Genomic DNA, 19,350 nt, shown 5'->3' with positions numbered 1-19,350 from the left:
CACAGCATATAATAACTATGTAAACATTGCCAGGTATACCGATGAGATTAATTAATTGAGCAGCTATGTAATTAGTAGATTAAGGAATGAATTGAGGCATTATTTAAAAGCCTGATAATTACTTTGAATGCAATTTATGAGCACAGCACTGATTATAGAGCGAGCGCTCTTATATCAATCGCAAAGGTGGCCGGTTGCAGGGCTGAGGGAAGGACAAGGGACAGGCAGCGAGAGCCGCGACACGTCAGGCAAGGCAGACACGGAGCGGCCCCGGCGAGGCAGCACCGACGGCGCTCCCGCCGCCGTCCGGCCCCGCTCCACACCGGCCCGGCCCGGCCCGGCCCGCTGCGCCTCTGCCCCGCGCCCAGCGCGCTGTGCGCGGACCCCGCTCGCTACCTTCCAGGCCTGGCTCTGCCGCAGGTCCTGGAAGTCCTGCCCGTAAATGGACTCCAGCACCTGGAGCTCGTTCTCCTGCCGCAGCTGGTAACTCTCCGGCGGCTCCGCAGCGAGCTCCGCCGGCAGCTGCCGCCCGCCGCTGGCCCGGGCCATGTCAGCGCTGCCGGCGGGGGCGCGCAGCGGCCATGGCGGGGCCCGCGCTGCCGGAGCGCGGCCCGGCACCGCCTCCGCCGCGGCGGCACGAGGAGGAGGAGCCGGGGGCCGGGGCCGCGGCCGCCGGCGCCGCGTGGGGCCCGGTGCTTCGTCCGCAGGAACGTGCCGAGATGAAACGGAACCATAAGGATCGCCGAGTGCAAGGCCCTGCTCCTCACGGGACTCCCTACACGAAACAGTGTGACTAAGAGCACTGTCCAAACTCTGGGAGACTCGGTGTCATGGCCACTTCCCTGGGAACCTGTTCCAGACCAACCACCCTCTGGGTGAAGAATCTCTTCTGATGAGCTCCAACAGGATAGGCCTCCAGGTATATCTGCATTACAGAGATACACAGCAAAGACAGTTGCATACTGTGTAGATTTTTTTTGAACTCTTTGTTATGACTCTTTTGAGAAAGAGTCATAAAAGGGAAAAATAACCACGAATTTCAGTATAGATTTCACGTAGAGCTGGGGCAGGGTACAAGTTCCCGTGAAAACTGTAGAAAGGCTCCCACTGACAGGTGCTCTAGTGAGTAATAGCAGGTGGAGGGCGAACAGTCTTTGGTTGAACTGCAAACAAAACAGGGAGGCCGGGTGTCCTTGGTGGGACCTGCCAGAGAGAGGCAGCTGGGGGCTGTCAGGGGAGCAGTGACAACCAGAGAAGAAAATGTGCTTTCCTTCGGTCCCTTCACACGGTAACTACTGAAAAAGCCTGCCACGAGAGGGAGTCTTTAAAGTTTTGGGATCTTCACAAAGAAACCCCAAATAAATTCATACATACAAGCTTATCTATTAAGTGAGTAGTCCCCAGAGAAAAAACAAAAAAAAAAAAACCCCAAACAAACAAACAAACAAAAAACCTAAAACAAACAAACAAAAAACAACCCAGGTTGCTACCACGCACCCAGATATAGGAATGGAGTTTTGGTGACTTTGACTTTATTCCCTGACCCCTGGGTACAGACTTTTTGTTATAAAGAAACCACTCATTTACACTAATGATTGGTTTCTATGGCCCTCAATTTGTACTTCTGAAATTGAAAGTTTGTTCCACGCATGCTTTATCATTCAGTTGCACTTAAATAGTGTCGTTAGTATCAAACGAAAACAAGTGTTAAATTGTATCACTGTTGTGATACTGGTCTTTGTTCCTCACCATTCCTGGAATGTGTCTTTAGTGGCAGGGTCTTTCTATTTCATCTGCTTTTTGGTGGGAAGTGGTCTGGAAACAGACCAAAGCTGTTTAGTGTTTATCTAGCAACAACAGAGACATCCTTTTGCTCAGTCATCTATGACCTGGGGCACTGTAACTGATCACTAAAGTTTCCTCTGGTACAATTGGGTATGCTCATTACCAGTCTGTATATAATAAATAAAAAATTTCCCTGCGTTAAAGACTGGAAATAAAAGTGTCCAGGCCACAGATACATCTTCTCTCCCACACAAATACACAGCAAGAATGCCTCGGTGATGCAGTAAGTAATTAAGAAATGTCACCAAAATTTCCTTTAACAGCAATTATGGGTTTGTACTTCCCAAGCATGTGGTGTGGGGAACACAGCCCACCACATGGGAAATTTCTCCCCTGTTACACTGTATAGCAGTGGGTGGCCCAGATAACAATATGCCTTTTAAAGCTGCCTGACTTTCCCCTACTTTGTGACTTGGCAAAATTTTAGCCAGTTAAGATGAAGTGCTCTAGACCAGATGTCTACCTCAAACTGTTTTTTCCCTTAATTACTTCTATAATGATTCATTGTTTCTAAGAAGAAAGCTAGAGTAAAATAACATAATCATAAAAACATTCTAAGAATTTGTTTTTAAAAGTCTTGTACTCCAGCAGGAGTGTGAAAATTTGATGAGAGACAACCTTTTTCAGTGCTGTGGCTTTGCTAGCTAACCTTCTGAAAACCTGCATGAACTGAACCAAATTACATTACTGCAGGGAGTCTTCACATGCTCAGCTCAGATTTACTGGAATACGATGGAATACACCTGCCTCAAACATGTGCCAGACTGCATCTGGACAGAAGCTTCCCTTCCAAGATTTAAGGCAAAATTTAAAATTCTCTCCCACAACAACATTAAAGTTTAATTCTAGCAAATAAAATTTAAATGATTTGTGAGAATGTGCTTTCACTTCCCCATGTGCATGGTGAGGGGAAGTCAATCTTCCTATGAAGTGCAGGAGGGAGAGAAAAGGTTCTGAGTATTAAGAGTAAGAAATTTGGCAGAAAATAAAACGTCTTGCATTCCAGCCAGTCTTCAGAGATCAGAGGGGCTGCATGCAGCTGGGCTTATTCTGATTATAACCAAATTGGCATGACATGGTCATGTTCAATGGGAACTTCCATGAGCACAGATTTACAAATAATGTGATTTATTGAAGCAACAGAAATAGTCTGAATAAATGCACAAGCTATGATAGAGTTCTAATGATAACATTGTGTTAACTTGGGTAATAATAATAATAATAATAATAATAATAATAGCAGGTACCCGCTTATCAAGACAGCATCTCCACTTGGATGGAGGGAGAGGAGAGTAGCCTGAGAACTGTCTCTGAGGTCTTTAAGGGTCTTTCTCCTTACATACTGTGCAGTCCTAACAGGTCTGCCCTCCTTACATACTGTGCAATCTGATCCCCTCCTACATTACCTATAGCATGGTCTAAGCAGAGTATTGAGCAATACAGTAATTTATGTGGTAGCAGGTACTTCATTAAGCTTATTAGCATATGCAGATATGACTATTTTAATATTTAAATGACTTTTAATCAGACAAAGATTTCTTTTTTGGCCATGGTGTCCTTCAAAGTTCCAGTTGTGCAATTTACTTCTGTTCCATTCCTAATTCAAACTCAGACCATCCTATGCCCATGGACCTCTTCCATTAGCCAGCTCAATCTTTCTTGACTATGCAGATCTGTGCAAACACAATGCAGAGGGTAAACAGTGTAGGCTATAGATAGTAAGCATTAACTCTTGTCTGTCTCCTTGGTCATCATTTCATACTGATGGAAGAACTGAAGAAAAGATGGCTGTGTGAGGAAAAGCACCTTGCAGGTGACTGGGAGGTGAGGGACTGAGGTCAGACTCTGGTTACAGACATTGGCCACAAGAATGCTGCAGGCAAAAAAGAGGAAGAAGCTTGTTCAGAAAAGGAACAGTAAGGGGAAAGCATGGTGAAAGCTGCTGAATATTGCCTAGAAAGTGGGGGAAGAAGGGACTAGGTGGACAAAGTGAATGAGTTATGGGTGAGAGGAAAAGGTAGGAGGGTGAGCGAGTCTGAGGCCACAATAAGTGAGTCAGAGATGTGAATTACTAGACAAGTGGCTGGAGCAATGAACTCCTAGAGGAATGAGAGGAGGCTGCAAATGGCGGGGCCCAAACACATGGAGGTACAAGCAGAGGCTTGGGCAACAGCCTCCAGGATCTGTGGTGGGATAGGGCAATGGCAGTCCCCTATCCCGGTGGTCAGCAAATGTCTTTGAACCCATGGCACAGCACCTAGCTCTGTCCTGGATCACTGAAGTTCACATTGCACGAGACCGGGTGGATGCTACTGGAACACATCTCATGGGCCTGGGGTGCCTGAGGAAGCCTTGCCCTGCCGGGGCTGAGCACATGGATAGCTTCTCTTCCCGGGGTACTTACAGACTCCCAGCCAGTGGCTGAAAAAACCTTTCTGGCTTAATTTTTAACTAGCACTAGTCTCCAAATTAAAGGCAAACGTGTATCCACTATATGGATACACATCATCTGTAGAATCAATGCCCTTATTACGACCACGTAAGAGCTTTTCTGAAAAATTATACATTTAGAAAAAAAATCTATTTTAACAAGTAACATATCTAGAACCCAGCACCGTGTTTTGACAGTCTGTCATCAGAATTAGGGACCTGTTTCACAACACCGGTTTAAAAGGCGCCCGCACGCTCTCACAGCCCCCGAGCAAAATGGCGGCGCCGCCGAGCGCCGCGGCTGCGTTACGTGATGGCGGCGCGCCCGCCCTGGGGAGCGCGGCGGGCCGGCGGCTCCTGCTTCCCCCGGTCGGGATGGCCGCAGGGTTTGGCGGTGCGGGGCCGCAGCGGCTCGGCGCCCGCGCCGGGATGTGGGAGCACGAAGGAGCAGGGCTGCCGCTGCCAGCCGCGCTCAGCGCGGGGCGCGCAGGGATCGTACGGATCGCTCAAGCGCCCCCCGCTTTGCGATCCAAAGCCCAGCTCATTTCCCCGAGGGACAGCGGGAGCGCAGGGGCAGCCCCTGAGCAGTCGCTGGCCTCTCCGGACGCTGTGCTAGGGTCTCCGCGGCGTCCGGCACCGCGCAGAGCCAGCAGAGAGACGGGAGGGAGCCGTGTCTCGCACGGGTGGAGCGGGCCGGAGCAGAGGAGAGAGCGGGAGCAGGTGTGCCCCGGGGAAAACCGTGCTCTTCCTCTCTCAGGGCTGTGAGCAAAGCCAGAGCCAACGCCGAGAGTGCAGTGGGGGGACAGTGTTGGTGTCTCCCCAGTTTTGCAGGCCGGTTTTGCTGTGCAGTGAGCCCGTGGCCGTGCGAGCGTGTGCGCGGCGGCCGCGCCGCGACCCTCGGCAGCGGAGGGAGGATGAGCCGCGGTGTGGGGTGTGATTCTGGGGACCGCGATTCCTTCTCTCTCGCATATTGCGGTAAAATATGCTGAGGAGACCTGTGGCGGGGTGAAGCAAAAACTGTGGCACAGCTGATCGGAAGGAGAAGCCTGGCTTGTTTTCTGTTTTTGTTTACTGGCTGTCATGACTTACTAGGTGACAACGCGAACAGCCAGCCCTGCTTCTCGGGACACAGGAATGTGGTGAAGATGCCTCCGAGAGGCAGAGACCGGGCTTTATCCTCAGAAGCGTCTGTTTGCCTGTGGGCTCCGTTCATTCACTAAAGACAAGGGCTGGACAACCTGTGTTATTAGGGGGCAGCGAGGAAGGCGGAACCTCGCCATGGGGTACGACAGAAGCTGGGTGTTGGTGAATGAAAGCGACCATGCCCCGTCCCAGGCTGTCACCGGAGCTCTGGAGACGGGCAGCGCCTCGGCCGGGCAGATGGTGTGGCAGGGCGGGAATGTCAGCGAGGCGGGCGCCGTGAAGAGCGAGGAGCACGGCGAGGAGCAGAGCTACCGGCACTTCACCACCACCGTGCAGGTTGTCATCTTTGTGGGCTCTTTGCTGGGTGAGTGAGAGTTGCTGGAGTTCTCGGTTGATTTTATTTTATTTTTGTTTTAAATCCTTGCGGTCAGGGACTGCAGACCAAATGGTACCTGGCAGCGCTGGTTGCCTTCGTGACTCTTCTTGCTGCATTTCTGGTCCTCAGGTGTATGATTTAAAGTTCCTTGTAGGTTTTGATGTGTAAAAGCTGTTGCCATAAAATGTATTCGTCATGGATAAGAACTTGTACATTGGATGTATGTATTACTTAGTAACCTTCTCTACTAGAATTTAAACGGGCAAAATTTAGATGGGTTCATGACATGTTTATTTTCAGCTGCAATGGGATCTGTTCTCTTTAACATAAACAAGGGTGTGGACTGTTTTAAAACAAGTTTTGCTGAATTTATGTTTCACTCTGCAGTAATTTGGCATTTGTGTCCCCCAGATTTTAAGTAAATCCTTTAGAAGTACTTTATACTGTAAATATGTATAACCATGTGCAATCTTGCTTTACAGAAGGATCATATGTGTTGTCATTTGAATCATATGTGGTTGTAGGGTACTGCTATATAATTTTATGAATGTGTGTACATTTGCTTTCTCGATGCTTACACCAAATTTTGTTAGGAATATGTGCGCATTTATTAGCAAAAAAAAGGAAAAAAATTCCAAAACAAAAATCCAAGGCAAAATAAATCTTATGGTGAGTCAAGTTAGCACTGTTTGGGAGATAAGTAAGCTGGATTTCAGTAAAATGTCACTACTACCTCAGTCATTCAAGGCTTTATACACACGGCTTGAGTGAGAAAGCACCCAGCTTTTCTTAAGGGAGTTAATCAGGAATTTGCTGATGGTCATTGGCTCATTTTATCAAGAATTTGTTTTGGATCTTTTGGATTTTCCTGATCCTGAGTAATGCTAAAGTCCATTTTTGTGGTCATGGTAATAAATTCTAATATCTATATCCTTTTGGTAACATGTAATATTCCTTAAATAAGTTTTAAGAAGATGATAAGCATAGCCATGGAACAGTGCTGAGTCCCAGTCAATGATGCACTTACTGGCTCTTACTGTAAATCACTGAGTTTTTTGGCATCAACTATTCCTCTGTGCAGTGGAGATAATCCTCATGGTTCTTGCTTTTTTTTCTTCTTAGCATATATTGTGGGGAGAGGATACTCTTAATATCATAGGTACTCTGTGGTTTTTTGTGTGTTGGGTAGTACCTGGCACAAAACAATAGCCAGCAAACAGTGTCCTAAAATAACAAGACTTGATGAGGAAAGTCAGAGTTTTAATTCTTTCATTTTTTTTTTGGGTTTTGAACCTTACAGAGAATAAATTTGAGTCATATGTCCAGATTTTGTTTCGTGAGTGTGGATCCTCCAAAATTATTTGAAGAAGAAAATACATTATCATGTAGTCCTCCTTCAGCAGCTAGGAGTTCTTAAAAACCAACCAACCAAGCAAAAAATACCATAGGTACAAATTTTGCAAGATTAATGTAAGTTATGGTTTGGCCCTCCTGCAATTTGTTTTCAAGAAATGGAGAAAACATTTCAAAATGTCACAAGGGGTTTATTTGCAGATTGGATGGCTGGGAGGCTGATGAAACTTTCAGATCAATAACTTTTCCAGGCCTGTCAAAGAGCTAAACAGGGGAGGAAATAATATACTTTTTTAATTATGAAAGTGCACTAGTCCAATGACAAATGTTAGCAGTGGGCCTTATGCATTTACAGTGATGGAAACCAATCTAAACTATTTTTTTGAAACTAGTAGCCTTTGCTACTAGTCTCCCTGTGTCCCTGAAGTGCTAATTTAAAACATTGATGATACACAGTATCATAACAACTGAGAACTTTGGAGTCTTTAAAAATGTCTTCCCATATCAACCCAATGAATGTACTACTATTTCTTTTTTACTGAATGGAAAGAAAGCCACATCTCTCATATATGCCAGGAGTTTTGGATGTTCACACGCTGGACAGTATCTCTGCATCAGCAAGGGATAACAACTGGGTATTTGCCTCACACCTAATGCTTCCAGGAACGCTGTTAATTATCATTTATCCTCTGCCATGGTCCTTGGAGCATGAGTGGCATCCAGCTCTTTTCTCCATCATGTGAGCCCCCCAGTTAAGCTGCAGAACAGCAGTTCTTTGCTCTGGTGAGTCCCAGGTTACTCTTTGCAGAGGGGCAGCCCTTCAGTAGGTGGATGAGACAGTCCTTCTCCCTAAAGCCTGAGATGGGGTCACGCCCCTCAGGGGTAGGATGTGTGGGTTTGAATCCTTTCTGGTTTGGGTGGATGTGCAGCTTGTGCATTTCACATCATCAGTGCATGCCCAAGGCATTTTGCTATTGATAAAATAGCATTAATTACCTTTTTAAAGGAAAAAATTTCAGCTTGAAATGGAACAAACCCATATGACTCACCCAGTCTTGATAATGATTGCAGGGGTCTGACATTATCAGGAGTGTGCAGCATGGAGAGGTCCAGGTCCTGCAAGAGGGAAGAATCGCAGTTGGTGTTGTGAATTTAATTTAGGTCCCTGCTGTGTACAAGAATGTTTTCAGCTGTGAGAGAGATGCCTGTTATGGTTTTCTTTTCTCCCATTTAAGACCTCTATTTGAGTCCTGTGGGAAGACTTGGGACACTAGGATAAATTCTTGTGTTAGTTCTCACTGTTATATGACAGAACAGTGCTGTTTTGAGAGTTTCATTATGTCTGCTGAAGGCAAGGATGAGTCAAATTTTTTTTTCTTTTTCTTTATTTTAAGCTTGGGATGACATAGGGCTCCCTTTCCAAGTGACTAAAGTTTTAATAGCTTTCTTTTTATCAAAGAAGATTCCTGAGATCAGTTTTGCGGTGAATATAGGAGTACAGCAATACTGATCTGCAAGGTGTAATTTTCTCTTGCCATTAGAAGGAATCACTATGCGTAGACTAATTATTACTTCAGCTTTGAAAGAAGAAAGAGAGTGTATCACTTCTGAGTTTCGGTGGAGAGAGGTCGCTAGAGGTGGCTGCAGCCTCTTTCAGTTGAGTGCGAGCAGTAGGGTGAGATCTTGGAAATGAAGAGGGTCTCCAAAAAGCTCTTGGAACCAGTGTGCACAGTGAACTTTCTTGGAAAGGGAGATAAAAATGATGGGTGAAATGCAGTGGACAATAGCACCTTCTCAGGAAAAGGGAAAGGAAGACCAGAAATAAAAGTTTTGAGGCAGATGAGGATGTGGGCTCTCTCTCTGAACATGGTTTTCCCATGGTTTACTTAGTTCTGCACATAAAGTCACAGCAGATAAGTAGAGGAGCTTATGAGTTGTGTTTTTACTGACAGGTGTAACTGTCAGTAAAATGTCATGTCAGGTTTAGGTGAGATTATGTCCCATTGTAGAATTATATTGCAAAAGTGTTTGGATTGGAAGGGACCTTAAAGGTCATCTCATTCTATCACTCCTGCCATGGGCAGGGACACCCTTAGTTAGAGCAGGCTGCTCAATGCCCCATCCAACCTAGCCCCGAAAACTTCCAGGAACAGGGCATCCACAACTTCCCTGGGCAATCTGTTCCAGTGTCTCACCACCCTCACAGTTTATTCTTCCATATATCTAACTGAAATTTCCCCTTTACTGGTTTGGAGTTTCTGTTCTTTTCATATTTCCAAGGTCTGAGAATCAACATTTGTTCCTGAGGCTGAGTATGTTCACAATTTTCATGTTATATAAAACTGAATTTCTTCTTTAAAAAAATAATTATTGTCAGTCATTTAGGAAAAAAATCCACATGCACAAAATTGATGCAATTTACAACAAGAAAGGAAATGTCTTCAGTGCTGATGTCTGCTCCCCAGACTGAATATGCATCTTACTTTCTATGCATTTTTTACTAGCTGTATCCCACATAATCCCAAATCCAGGAAGCTTTCCCAGACATTTTAGATCAGTGCCTTATTTGAGGTTTGGGGAATTAGGCTCTATGTTACTTGCTCTTTCAGCTTCCTAAATCTGTCCTGTACAGAAGGAAATTTAACTGGAAAGGCTGAGGATGCTCTGCTAAAGTTTCAACTCTATTTCAGTGGTTATAGTGCTTTTTGGAAAGCCATGGGTTAGATTGGTTACCTCATGGTTTCCAGCCATGTTTTGAAGGAAAATTATGTGCTTTGAAAGAGGTGTGCAAAGTGAACCTCTGCTGCCTTCTCAGTGTCCTGTAGGACAGGCTTGCCCCTTTTCATGAGGATTTCCCAGTCTCCCTCTGCCCCTGGAAGTGATCTTCCTCTTGTCTTGGTATCTGTGCAGAGAGATGTAAAACAGTATTGCAGCAACTAATTTTTAAAGGGATATGTCCCTTATGGGGTACAAACCTGAAGTAAGACAGCGTAGGTAGCAAACATTTACCTAATGTTTACAAACATTTGCCTAATGTTCGTAAAGGCAAATGTATGTTAGCATAAGGAACAGAATATCTGTTTTTGAATAGCTACCAGTAAAGCTTGCCATAGGCATCTTCTGTAAAGAATGGAGTAAAAAATACTGCAGATCTATGACTCAAGGCTAGACCGAGAAAATTTTTAAAGAATGAGGATCATGTCTGCAAGAGCTCCAGCCAAATTTTTAGCTATGCCCACAGAAAAGGGTAGAGTTACCTGATGGTAAGAAACAAAAAGGTTTGGGGATGGGAATTATGATGTTTTGTTTCACTGGTATCACACTTATAAGAAGTGTCCTAGATGAAATCTTCTAAAACAGGGACTTTGCATAGATTATTTCAGCTACTCAGGAACTAAATTAAAGTTTGGCAAAACAAAAAGTGACTGAAAATCAAGTCTAAAAGGAAGCATCAGGCAAATGATGCTATGAGTGGTGGTTGCATGTACTACTAACTGCATAGTATTACCATCTTGCAGTCCCATAACACTGTAGTAATAATTTTCCCCTGCAGTTTTGTAAGGGTGGTTCTGAGCCTCAGAGTCACGGACTGTGCAGCAGGATGCACCTTAGTAAAGTCAACCTGGAAGAGATGTTATGCTTTTGTTTTTTGTGTGTGTTCAGTTGAACTGCTAAGCAATTCTCTTTGGAAGAAAAATTGAGTTTGAGGAAAGGATGAAGAAGAGGGGTTGTGAGATTGCTAGCGCCCCTGTTGCCATGGAGACCTCTCTTCTCCCCGAGCTTCTGCAGAGGCGCCTTGCCTGGCTTTGGCTGGGGGCCCTTCAGGTAGCACTGCTGCTGCCTTTTAAGGGAGGCTTTGGGAAAACAGCCCTTTACCTAACCTGGAAGTATGAGATGCAGTGATTTATGCCTGATACTGTGGGCATACTGTGTGATGAAGACTTCCTCAGACATGTATTGGGGGGGTTAACCAATGTCTCTAAAAATCGTGTGTCAAGGATGTTAAACTGGTGCCTTGTAGACAGCCATTGATCCCATTTATCCTAGAATAACAGAGTATCTTGAGTTGGAAGGGACCCACAAGGATCACTGAGTCTGACTCCTGGTCCTACACATGACAGCCCCAAGAATTACACCATGTGCCTGAGAGTATTTTCCAAATGCTTCTTGAGCTCTGCTGCTGTGTCCGCTTCCTGGGGGAGTCTGTTCCAGTACCCAGCTACCCACTGGATGAAGAACCTTTTCCTGATATCCAATCTGCACCTTCCCTGACAGCTTCAGGCCATTCTCTCAGATCCTGTCACTGGTGGTCACAGAGAAGAGATCACTGCCTGCCCCTCTGCCTCCCCTTGTGAGGAAGTTGCAAACTGCTGCTGTTTAGGGAGAAACTGATTCTTACCAGTCATTTTACTGTCTGTACTCCCCTGTGAACACTTTAATGAGAGCTATGAACCACAGCTCTTTAACTAAGTGACTGGATGTCATTATTTGCTTTTTATTGTGAGTTACAGTTGCTGAAACACCTGCTGCTGTGTATCACTCGATTGTTTAGAACTTCAGTGAAAATCTAGATCCGAGATTTTGTATTGATGTCATGGGCAGTAAGTTAGTGTTTCAGGCATGAATGAACCCACGCACTTAGCAAGAATTTTAAATAGTGTTAGTTCTGTTACAGATTTCATTTAGTGGCTTGCTATTAGGGAGGTGTCATGAGCTCTTAAATGAGGAGTTTTTTTTCCTATTCTGTTCATCTTTAATTTCTTTTTTCTGTGATGTTGGAAAAAGTGCATTTGCCGCTGAAGAACATGTTTCAAGATCTAGGAAATGGTATACGTCTCCACAAAAGGTGCTGGCTATGCTGCAGAATCCTGTAGGCCAGTAGAGGTGTTCCTGCTACAGCTCCATTTCCTCAGAATGAGCAACAGCAAGGCTGAGCGTGCATTCCCAAGAGGCACACGTGCAAACAATACATCTATACCTCTTACCCGTGAGCAGACACACAGACTGACACAATGCAGCATTCAGGCAGACACAAGGTGTATCAATGGCCTCATCCTCTTCCCCTCTCTGGGGAAGGATGAAAGCCCATTAGTATAAAATATATAAGTATATGGACATATAAGCCAATATGGATCACTCTGTAGCAGCTGGTCCTAGACTCCCAGTCTGCCCAGTAGCTGGCCTGGGATCCTCTTGCCTCCCAGTTGCCTCACACACAGACACACAGATGTAGATGGCTTTCTCCAGGAGCCGGTTTGGAGCTCCTGGTCCTCTGCTGGCCAACTCTCAGAGCCCTCTTGTCCCCCCTGGTTATCTGGATCACACCTATGGCCCCACCAGCATTGGCTTCCTGAGCATCTCCTTCTTGCTGGATGGTCTGGCTTGGTGTTCAGTCGTGATCACACACTGACACACACCCACACAAATGCTCACTCTCTGTCTCTCCAGGCATTGCCATCTTGATGCATCAGCCCTGATTGTCCCATTGTCTTTCCCCAGTTACTGCACTTGGATTTCTGTTTGCTCACAGCTCCATGGAGGAGAGAGCCCCTCACCCATGAGAAGAGTTGGCAATGGAGTTTAATGACAAGGTGGGACAGACTGTGCTGATCAGGTGCAGGGTGTGGCCAGACCAATGTGTGAACTTAGTGCCAATTTATAGATGCCTTTTATGTCGTTTTCCCTCTGATCTCACACACTTTTTCCTATCCAAACCACCATCGCTGGATACCTGGAGCTTGGATTGTAAGATAAGTCACCACAGTGGGAACTTGAGATAAGATAAAGGGGATACTATTGTCCAGGTGTTATCTCAGACCTAGGGACATGTTAGAAAAGTTTGGGGAGAAGAATCTATCACTGGTAATGGGCACAAATAATGCCGGATTAACAAGCCTCAAGGACAGCCAACTCAGCAACTGTGCTGAAATCAGCTCAGATTCCCTAGAAGATAATTCTGGCAGGGGCACATTGCAACCACCAACTCACAGCCCACCAGCTCAAAAGAAGAGAAAGAATAAGCACCTTTAAGGCACTTATGAGCCTTAGAGGTGAGGAAATAATTTAGCCAACAGAATAAGAGAACTGTGTAGTGAAATTAATTCCTTTGATTGCTAGGATGTATAAATAGCAAAATGTTTTGAATGACCTTGTGACCCCCACCACTGAGAAGCCCAGGGTGAAGAAGGACCAACAGAATATCACTGGATCCACAGGTGGTGACTGTTTCTACTTGATTTCTCCACTGCTCCCTCTCTGTTTTCTATTTCTTTCTACCTCGCATACATTGTTAAATAAAATCCGTGTTATCAGCTTTGGCATATAATCTCGTTTTCTGGGGAGGGTTTGGGATGGGAGGTCCTTTCTCTGAGTAGGATTTTGAGGTTCCCACACTTGCTGTCTCCCTGCTCCTTCATGGAGGTGAATATTTCCTAATATAGGCTACAAGACACTTCTTTTTGATATTTGGTTAAGATGAGACTGAGATCATATAGGAGATGTATACTAGTGGGAATATCAATTTGAAGTACTTTGCAGAGAAAGAAAAAGGATTTTATTTACATCCTGTGTATATTTAAGGAAAATTTTCCATATAACCAAAGTAATGTTTTGTTTTCCTGTTGTACTTGTTTTTGATCCCATCACAGAATTTGTAAATGACTCTAAATAGTCTTGGGTGTCCAGTATGGGAGGTCAATAGCTGGGGCAATAGCTAATTTGGATGCCCAAAGACTTGGGATTTCTCCATGTTATGTTTCCTATACTTGCTGTCTCAATATCCAACGAGGAAAGAGTTCTCAAAATGTTTTGATAGTGGGGTAGGTACTGCTAGAAAGTTTGCAAATGGCAGAAATACTAGTGAAACAATTATTGTATTGTACCTTTGTTCATCTCACTGCTGATTAAATGCTCTCCCTGCAGGAAATACAGCCTCTTGTTTTCTGAACAGTACTGTTATATGTAAGCCTTTTTTATTTTTAGCATCTTTAAATTAGATTTAGCTGCTGGAAGCAGGGAGAAGAACTGGTGCCTTGTAGTCAGCCAGCTTCCACGGAAACATTGCAATAAGGAAAATATCCTGGACTGAAAGGCTGGCTGAATAGGAAATTGTGTAACCTCTCATGGTAAGGCATGAGTTTAGCCAGACAATGCAAATGGTGGTAACAAAAACAGCAGTGAAGCTGGAATGGTGATGGCAGGGAGAGCTCTGATTGTCTTATTCTCAGCTCATGGTCTTGCTGTCATTGGCGATTGCTAGGAGATCACTGTGGACTGCTGCCTTTTAAAATGGTTTATTAGTTATGATATTCTATGCTGTAATTGACATTCCTTTCCATTACAAATAGTCTGGATCCTAGGAAATACAGTCCTTCCTTCTGTTCTGCCAGTTCTCTTGGGATGGGGAAAAAAGCCTCTAGTTGTTTGGGAAACAGAGACTATTTTTAGCCTGCTTTTTTCTACCACCTTTGACTTATTTTCTTGTCTGTCAAAGCAATTCCATACAAAGACTCATGAATTTCTTCCAGAAGACTGATAAAATGCAAAGTGATCTTGCTTCTTGTGTAACCTCTTGTATCTTTGTCCACAAACCTTGTGTCACTTGGCATGTTTCCAGACCCCAGCACACCTTACTTTTGTTGTACCTATATTTTGTATGGTGCAACTAGATAATTTCTTTGATACCATAGAACAAACAAAAAAGTCAGTCATAAAAGGGGCTAAAATACATTTTCTTCTGCTATTGCCTGAATTAGTTGGATCAAGTGGAAACTACTGAGGTAGGTGTTTTGGGGTTTTTTTTCAGTTTAATAGCTGTAATTTTTTAGGAGTATCAAGAAGAAAAGGAGTTGTCTGATTTGCCTTTTCCATTTGTGGTATTAGACTGTTTATTTCCCATTTCTTTTTCAGAGGAGCATTAGCTACAACCCCTTTGGATTGTATCAGTCTGAATCAGGGATTTCTCTGCCCCTGAGCAGGTAATCACATATATTATGCTCTGGCCAATAACATTGTTTCTTTTTGGAATTTGGCTGGCGCATTGAGCTTAACGCTAGTTTTTAAAGGTTTCATTAATTTAGCTGGTCTTTTGCTTCAGTGACTAAGATTGCTGTCCCCCTGCTGCACTGTAGGGTGGTGCCTGTGTAAGGTGCTTAGCAGTAAATTAAGATGTAGTTGCTTGGCAAATGCTCAGAGTAGCCTCACCAAACCCCCACTTACCCAAAGCACATAGCCACCAAAAGAAGCAGGCCAGGGCCAAACTCACCTGTCTTGCTTGGCCTTCCCCCTGCTCCTCTCTTTCCTGGGCAAAACAGCTGTGCCACCTGCCCTGTGAGATTGCCCTTTGTTACATGTTCGCCCAGCACAGAGATAAGCATTCATCCTATTTTGTTTGGCATGCGCAGATACCCCGTGATGCCTGGACACAGCATCCATCCTTTTTTTTTTTTTGTTGTTGACATGTTGTGTCTCCATCTTTCCTAAGTAAGTCTGGGAGAGGACCTGTATGTGTACAGTAACACTGTGTATATGACTGCTAATCATCAGGGAATTAGAGGGGGATGTTGCCACATACAACATACTGTTCTCTGACATGTCCATGGCTTTTTTTGAGCCCATATTTTAAAAGATAGAGGCTTATTTTGCCTAGTCCACACAAACATTGATGCATTAATGGAAAATGAGGACATTGAAAGGAACATCATGTACAGGTCAGCAGAATTACTATTATACTTACAGAAAAAGCTGCAGAACTCAATAGTCTATTACAGAATGTTCTTTTACTCCACTTATAAAAATTGTTATCTGTTATCCTTATTTTCATCCACTGCAGTTCTCTAGTGTTCATGTAAGAATTGGTTAAGTATTCTATTAAGTATTCAGTATTCTATGTCTGCACTTTAATTTGAAAAAGTATAAATTGCCACCACCCTAAAATTTCTCTGACTGTAACAAGCCTTTGTAATAGGACAGCAAAGACATCCTTTTTTTAAAAATTTGTTTTTTAAAACACAGTCAATAGAAGAGAAGAGATACTGAAGTCCAGAGAGCAAAGGAAAGAGTATAAGAAGCCAGAGTACGTGAGGGTAGCAGAAGGAGCAATGGTTGTGATGTGCATAGAGATTCATACAGCTGAAATTGTTCAAAATGATGAGTGAGTTTTGGCTGTCTGTCCTGAGAAGCCATACAGATGGATGGTCACAATCTGCTGAGTATTGGGCTTGGGATACCCACCCAAAGAATCCTCCTCTGCTTTTGCAAAATTGGGCCATAAGTGACTTCCAAAGGTAACATGGCTTCTTAGGGAATACTGTGATCTTATCTCAATACTCCTCCTATTTGTGGTCTCTCATTGTAGACAATGGCCAGGTTGTACCTTTGGAAGCTCTAGAAAGAAAATATTCATATACTTGTAATTTTGGAAACCCCCCCTCCCTACACCCACATCCCCCCTCTCCCTGCTACACACTTCTATCATGTTTCAGCCAACTTATTTGATAATAAATTTTTATTTGAAAAATGATTCACTACACTGGAAGAGTCTTAATTAGAAAATCCCTGCTGGTTGTTGAGTGCTTTTAGTTATTCTGATTAATCAGACACTACCACTATGTGGAATAATTGTGCCATGATATGGAAAAATCTTTTAAACAATTTGCTGCTGCTTAGGGGTTCCCTAAGATGGATTATAAACTGAGATCATCACAGAAGCATGCAATAAAAAAAATTCTGTGCTTTTTTAAACTCTGTTGCAAAACCTTTAAAGAACTGGAATAAAGACTGAAATCTGACTGTAGATATGAAGGTGAGTTGCACAAAATTACCTTGGTCTATGGAAAAGAAGCAGGCAGACCAAAGATTTTTTTACATCTCCTTTTTCCTGTAGCCTTTTTACTGTTTTGGTGCTAAATCTACTGAGTGCAGTCAGAGATTTTTTTTTTAGATTTGTTGTTTTTGGCATGGTAACTGCTGCGACAGCAGCATGAAATAGCAGTCTCAGACTAGTAGTATGTTAGCTAGTTCTTAGGGAGTATGCTTTGGTTTTCCTTGCACAAAGGAAAGTAGGTGCCAGGAAGCTCAGTGCCATGTCTGGAGCAGTGACTGCTCCAGAACTGCTCTGTCCCATCTGTGTAGACTAGAGGTACAGTGGAAATATGCTCAAGTACTTTAAAGCATTTGAAAGAAAGTGGATTTAGAGAAAAAAAGTTACCCACTAATATCTTTAGTAGCCAACAAATATAACATGAAAATAGTCTTTGAGAATCTTCATGTTTTTAAATGTCATAAAGAATGCTTAGAAATAAAAAAAAATTACCCTAAAATTACCCTATATATGTGGACAAAGAGGCAGAGCTGCACATTTCTTTTTCAATACTTGTCCTGTTTCTCTGTAATGTAGAATTGGTAAAAAAATCAGTTAACATAAGTTAGAATAGAGGAGGGAAATCATTTCAGTGCCAGTTGTATTGGATGACAGTTTTTATATTTTTTCAGAGCAGTGGAAATCTGGTAATTGCACTATCAATATACATCATTCATCTAAATGTGATATTTGAAAGAAATGTAGCTTAACCAGACAACACCTTCTGATTCCTCTGTCAGGCTGTGGAGAGGAACACTGGGGTCTGTCAGTGCTGATCCCACTGGGGGCACGACAGGTGATGTAAGGAGTGAGTTGGTGACACAAGGAGCATCTGCTGGCAGCTTGGCTTACGTCCTTTGTTGCAGAGAGAATTAAAAATGGTGATCAGAATAATACAGAGCAGTTTCTGACTTTGTGTCTCTGGCAGGCTGACACTCTCTTAACATTCCCAGCAGAGCTTGGACTTGCCGTGTGTGAGATGCATACAGGAGGGAAGTCTCTTCCTCTCTCCCTTCCCCCCCCCCTTTTGTATTCCAAAGAAAAACACCCGCCTCCTTCTTTTATGGGTTGCATTCCTTTGATTTATTAACCTCATGGAAGAGTAGAGGAAAACTGCCCATTTTCTCTTCATTCTCTTGTCCATAGCAGGGAGAATCAGATGTGACCTGCAAGTCCTGCTTTCCCCTCAGGACTTGTCACAGGCTTAGCATGTTTGAGGGGGCAGTAAGTGTAGCTTTATGATCATGTTCCTCTAAGTAAGTATTGGGACAGCCAAATTCATTGGCAGTGCTTGCTTCGAGGATCAAAAGTGGCTTCAGGACTCGGTTTTGCATTTTGTTATGGTTTTATCTTTTCTAAGATAAACATAAATTTATAATGTAAATATTCTGGTATTTCCTACAGATACACTATCATCTCAGCAAAGGAAAGCTAGTTATGAAATATTTCACTACTACTTCATAAATCAGGCAGCCTGGGATCAGTGGGATGGCAAAAACAGAATATCTAAAAATGCTTTCCAATTAAATCTCCTAATTTCCAAAAAATGAAATTGTCCATTGGTTCATTCCCCAATTCTCTTACTGTATGGCAATATAAAATTTACTTTTAATTTCCATTTTCTTTTCAGAATATCATTATCAAGTCACATTAACCTTGACAGAGTAGTGGCTTGTACTGATGCCTGTAAGGGAGCTTTCTGTAGCCAGGCAGGTACATCTATGGTCTGTGTGTTTCAAAACATTGCAAAAAATAAAGCTAAATGACTGCCATCATATTGTAATGCCCCCTGTAGCAGAAATCACTAGCCATGTGTTTCATCTGGAAGAGCTACGTTTCTTAAAACAAACCAAAGCAAACAAAAAACCAAACCAAACCCACAAACAAAAAATCTAAGCCCTCAGACATGCTGTGAATTAAATGTGAAATAATGGATACATTGTTTAGTCTAACCACTCAGTACTGTCAGATTAAGACTATTATAAATAGGCTATTAATCAGGAATTTAAAGCCAGTAATGTGTATACAACTCAGACATTAATAGTTCAATACTTTTTTTTGATTGATGCATACAATAGATGCTTTCTGAAAAATTTATATGGCCATTGTAGTTGTCAGTTCCATCCCTATTAGCATATTTTGCCAATAAAGCTTGAAGTAGTAAATTCACTTTTCTGTCCTTAAAATACCAGTAGTTTTTGATTGATTGCTGTTGGAGCAGTGAGGCGTGAACAAAGAAATTAATAATCTGCACTAGAAACAATTTGACAGGCATCAGGGAAGTCATGTAAATCCTGCTGGAGATGCAGGCTGGGATGCCTTGCTCTCCTCAGGGTGCAGTTCC

The 19,350-nt window shown here is 43.3% G+C and overlaps 2 protein-coding genes across 7 annotated transcripts in view; one reads left to right on the top strand and one right to left on the bottom strand.

The window, feature by feature from the left end:
- Window positions 1-734, bottom strand: part of EIF2AK4 (eukaryotic translation initiation factor 2 alpha kinase 4) — a 40,099-nt gene extending 39,365 nt beyond the window's left edge. The window contains exon 1 of one of the 2 annotated variants that reach the window (XM_074542802.1): window positions 397-734. In XM_074542802.1, coding sequence (XP_074398903.1) covers window positions 397-734 — 338 coding nt within the window. The remainder of the gene's footprint in view (window positions 1-396) is intronic. The other variant, XM_026793275.2, reaches the window with a different exon arrangement.
- Window positions 735-779: 45 nt separating this feature from the next.
- Window positions 780-19,350, top strand: part of GPR176 (G protein-coupled receptor 176) — a 35,445-nt gene continuing 16,874 nt past the window's right edge. The window contains exons 1-2 of one of the 5 annotated variants that reach the window (XM_026793280.2): window positions 780-919; window positions 5,368-5,782. In XM_026793280.2, coding sequence (XP_026649081.1) covers window positions 5,554-5,782 — 229 coding nt within the window. In that variant the 5' untranslated portion in view covers window positions 780-919; window positions 5,368-5,553. Of the gene's footprint in view, window positions 920-4,561; window positions 5,783-12,705; window positions 12,739-15,055; window positions 15,124-19,350 lie in introns of those variants that run through there. The other 4 variants (XM_026793281.2, XM_074542803.1, XM_074542804.1 and 1 more) reach the window with 4 other exon arrangements.

Source organism: Zonotrichia albicollis, chromosome 6, assembly GCF_047830755.1.
Source record: "Zonotrichia albicollis isolate bZonAlb1 chromosome 6, bZonAlb1.hap1, whole genome shotgun sequence".
In the NCBI taxonomy this organism is placed as follows: domain Eukaryota; kingdom Metazoa; phylum Chordata; class Aves; order Passeriformes; family Passerellidae; genus Zonotrichia; species Zonotrichia albicollis.
Note: the sequence above shows the minus strand (reverse complement) of the source record. Positions and strands in the feature narration are given on the sequence as shown.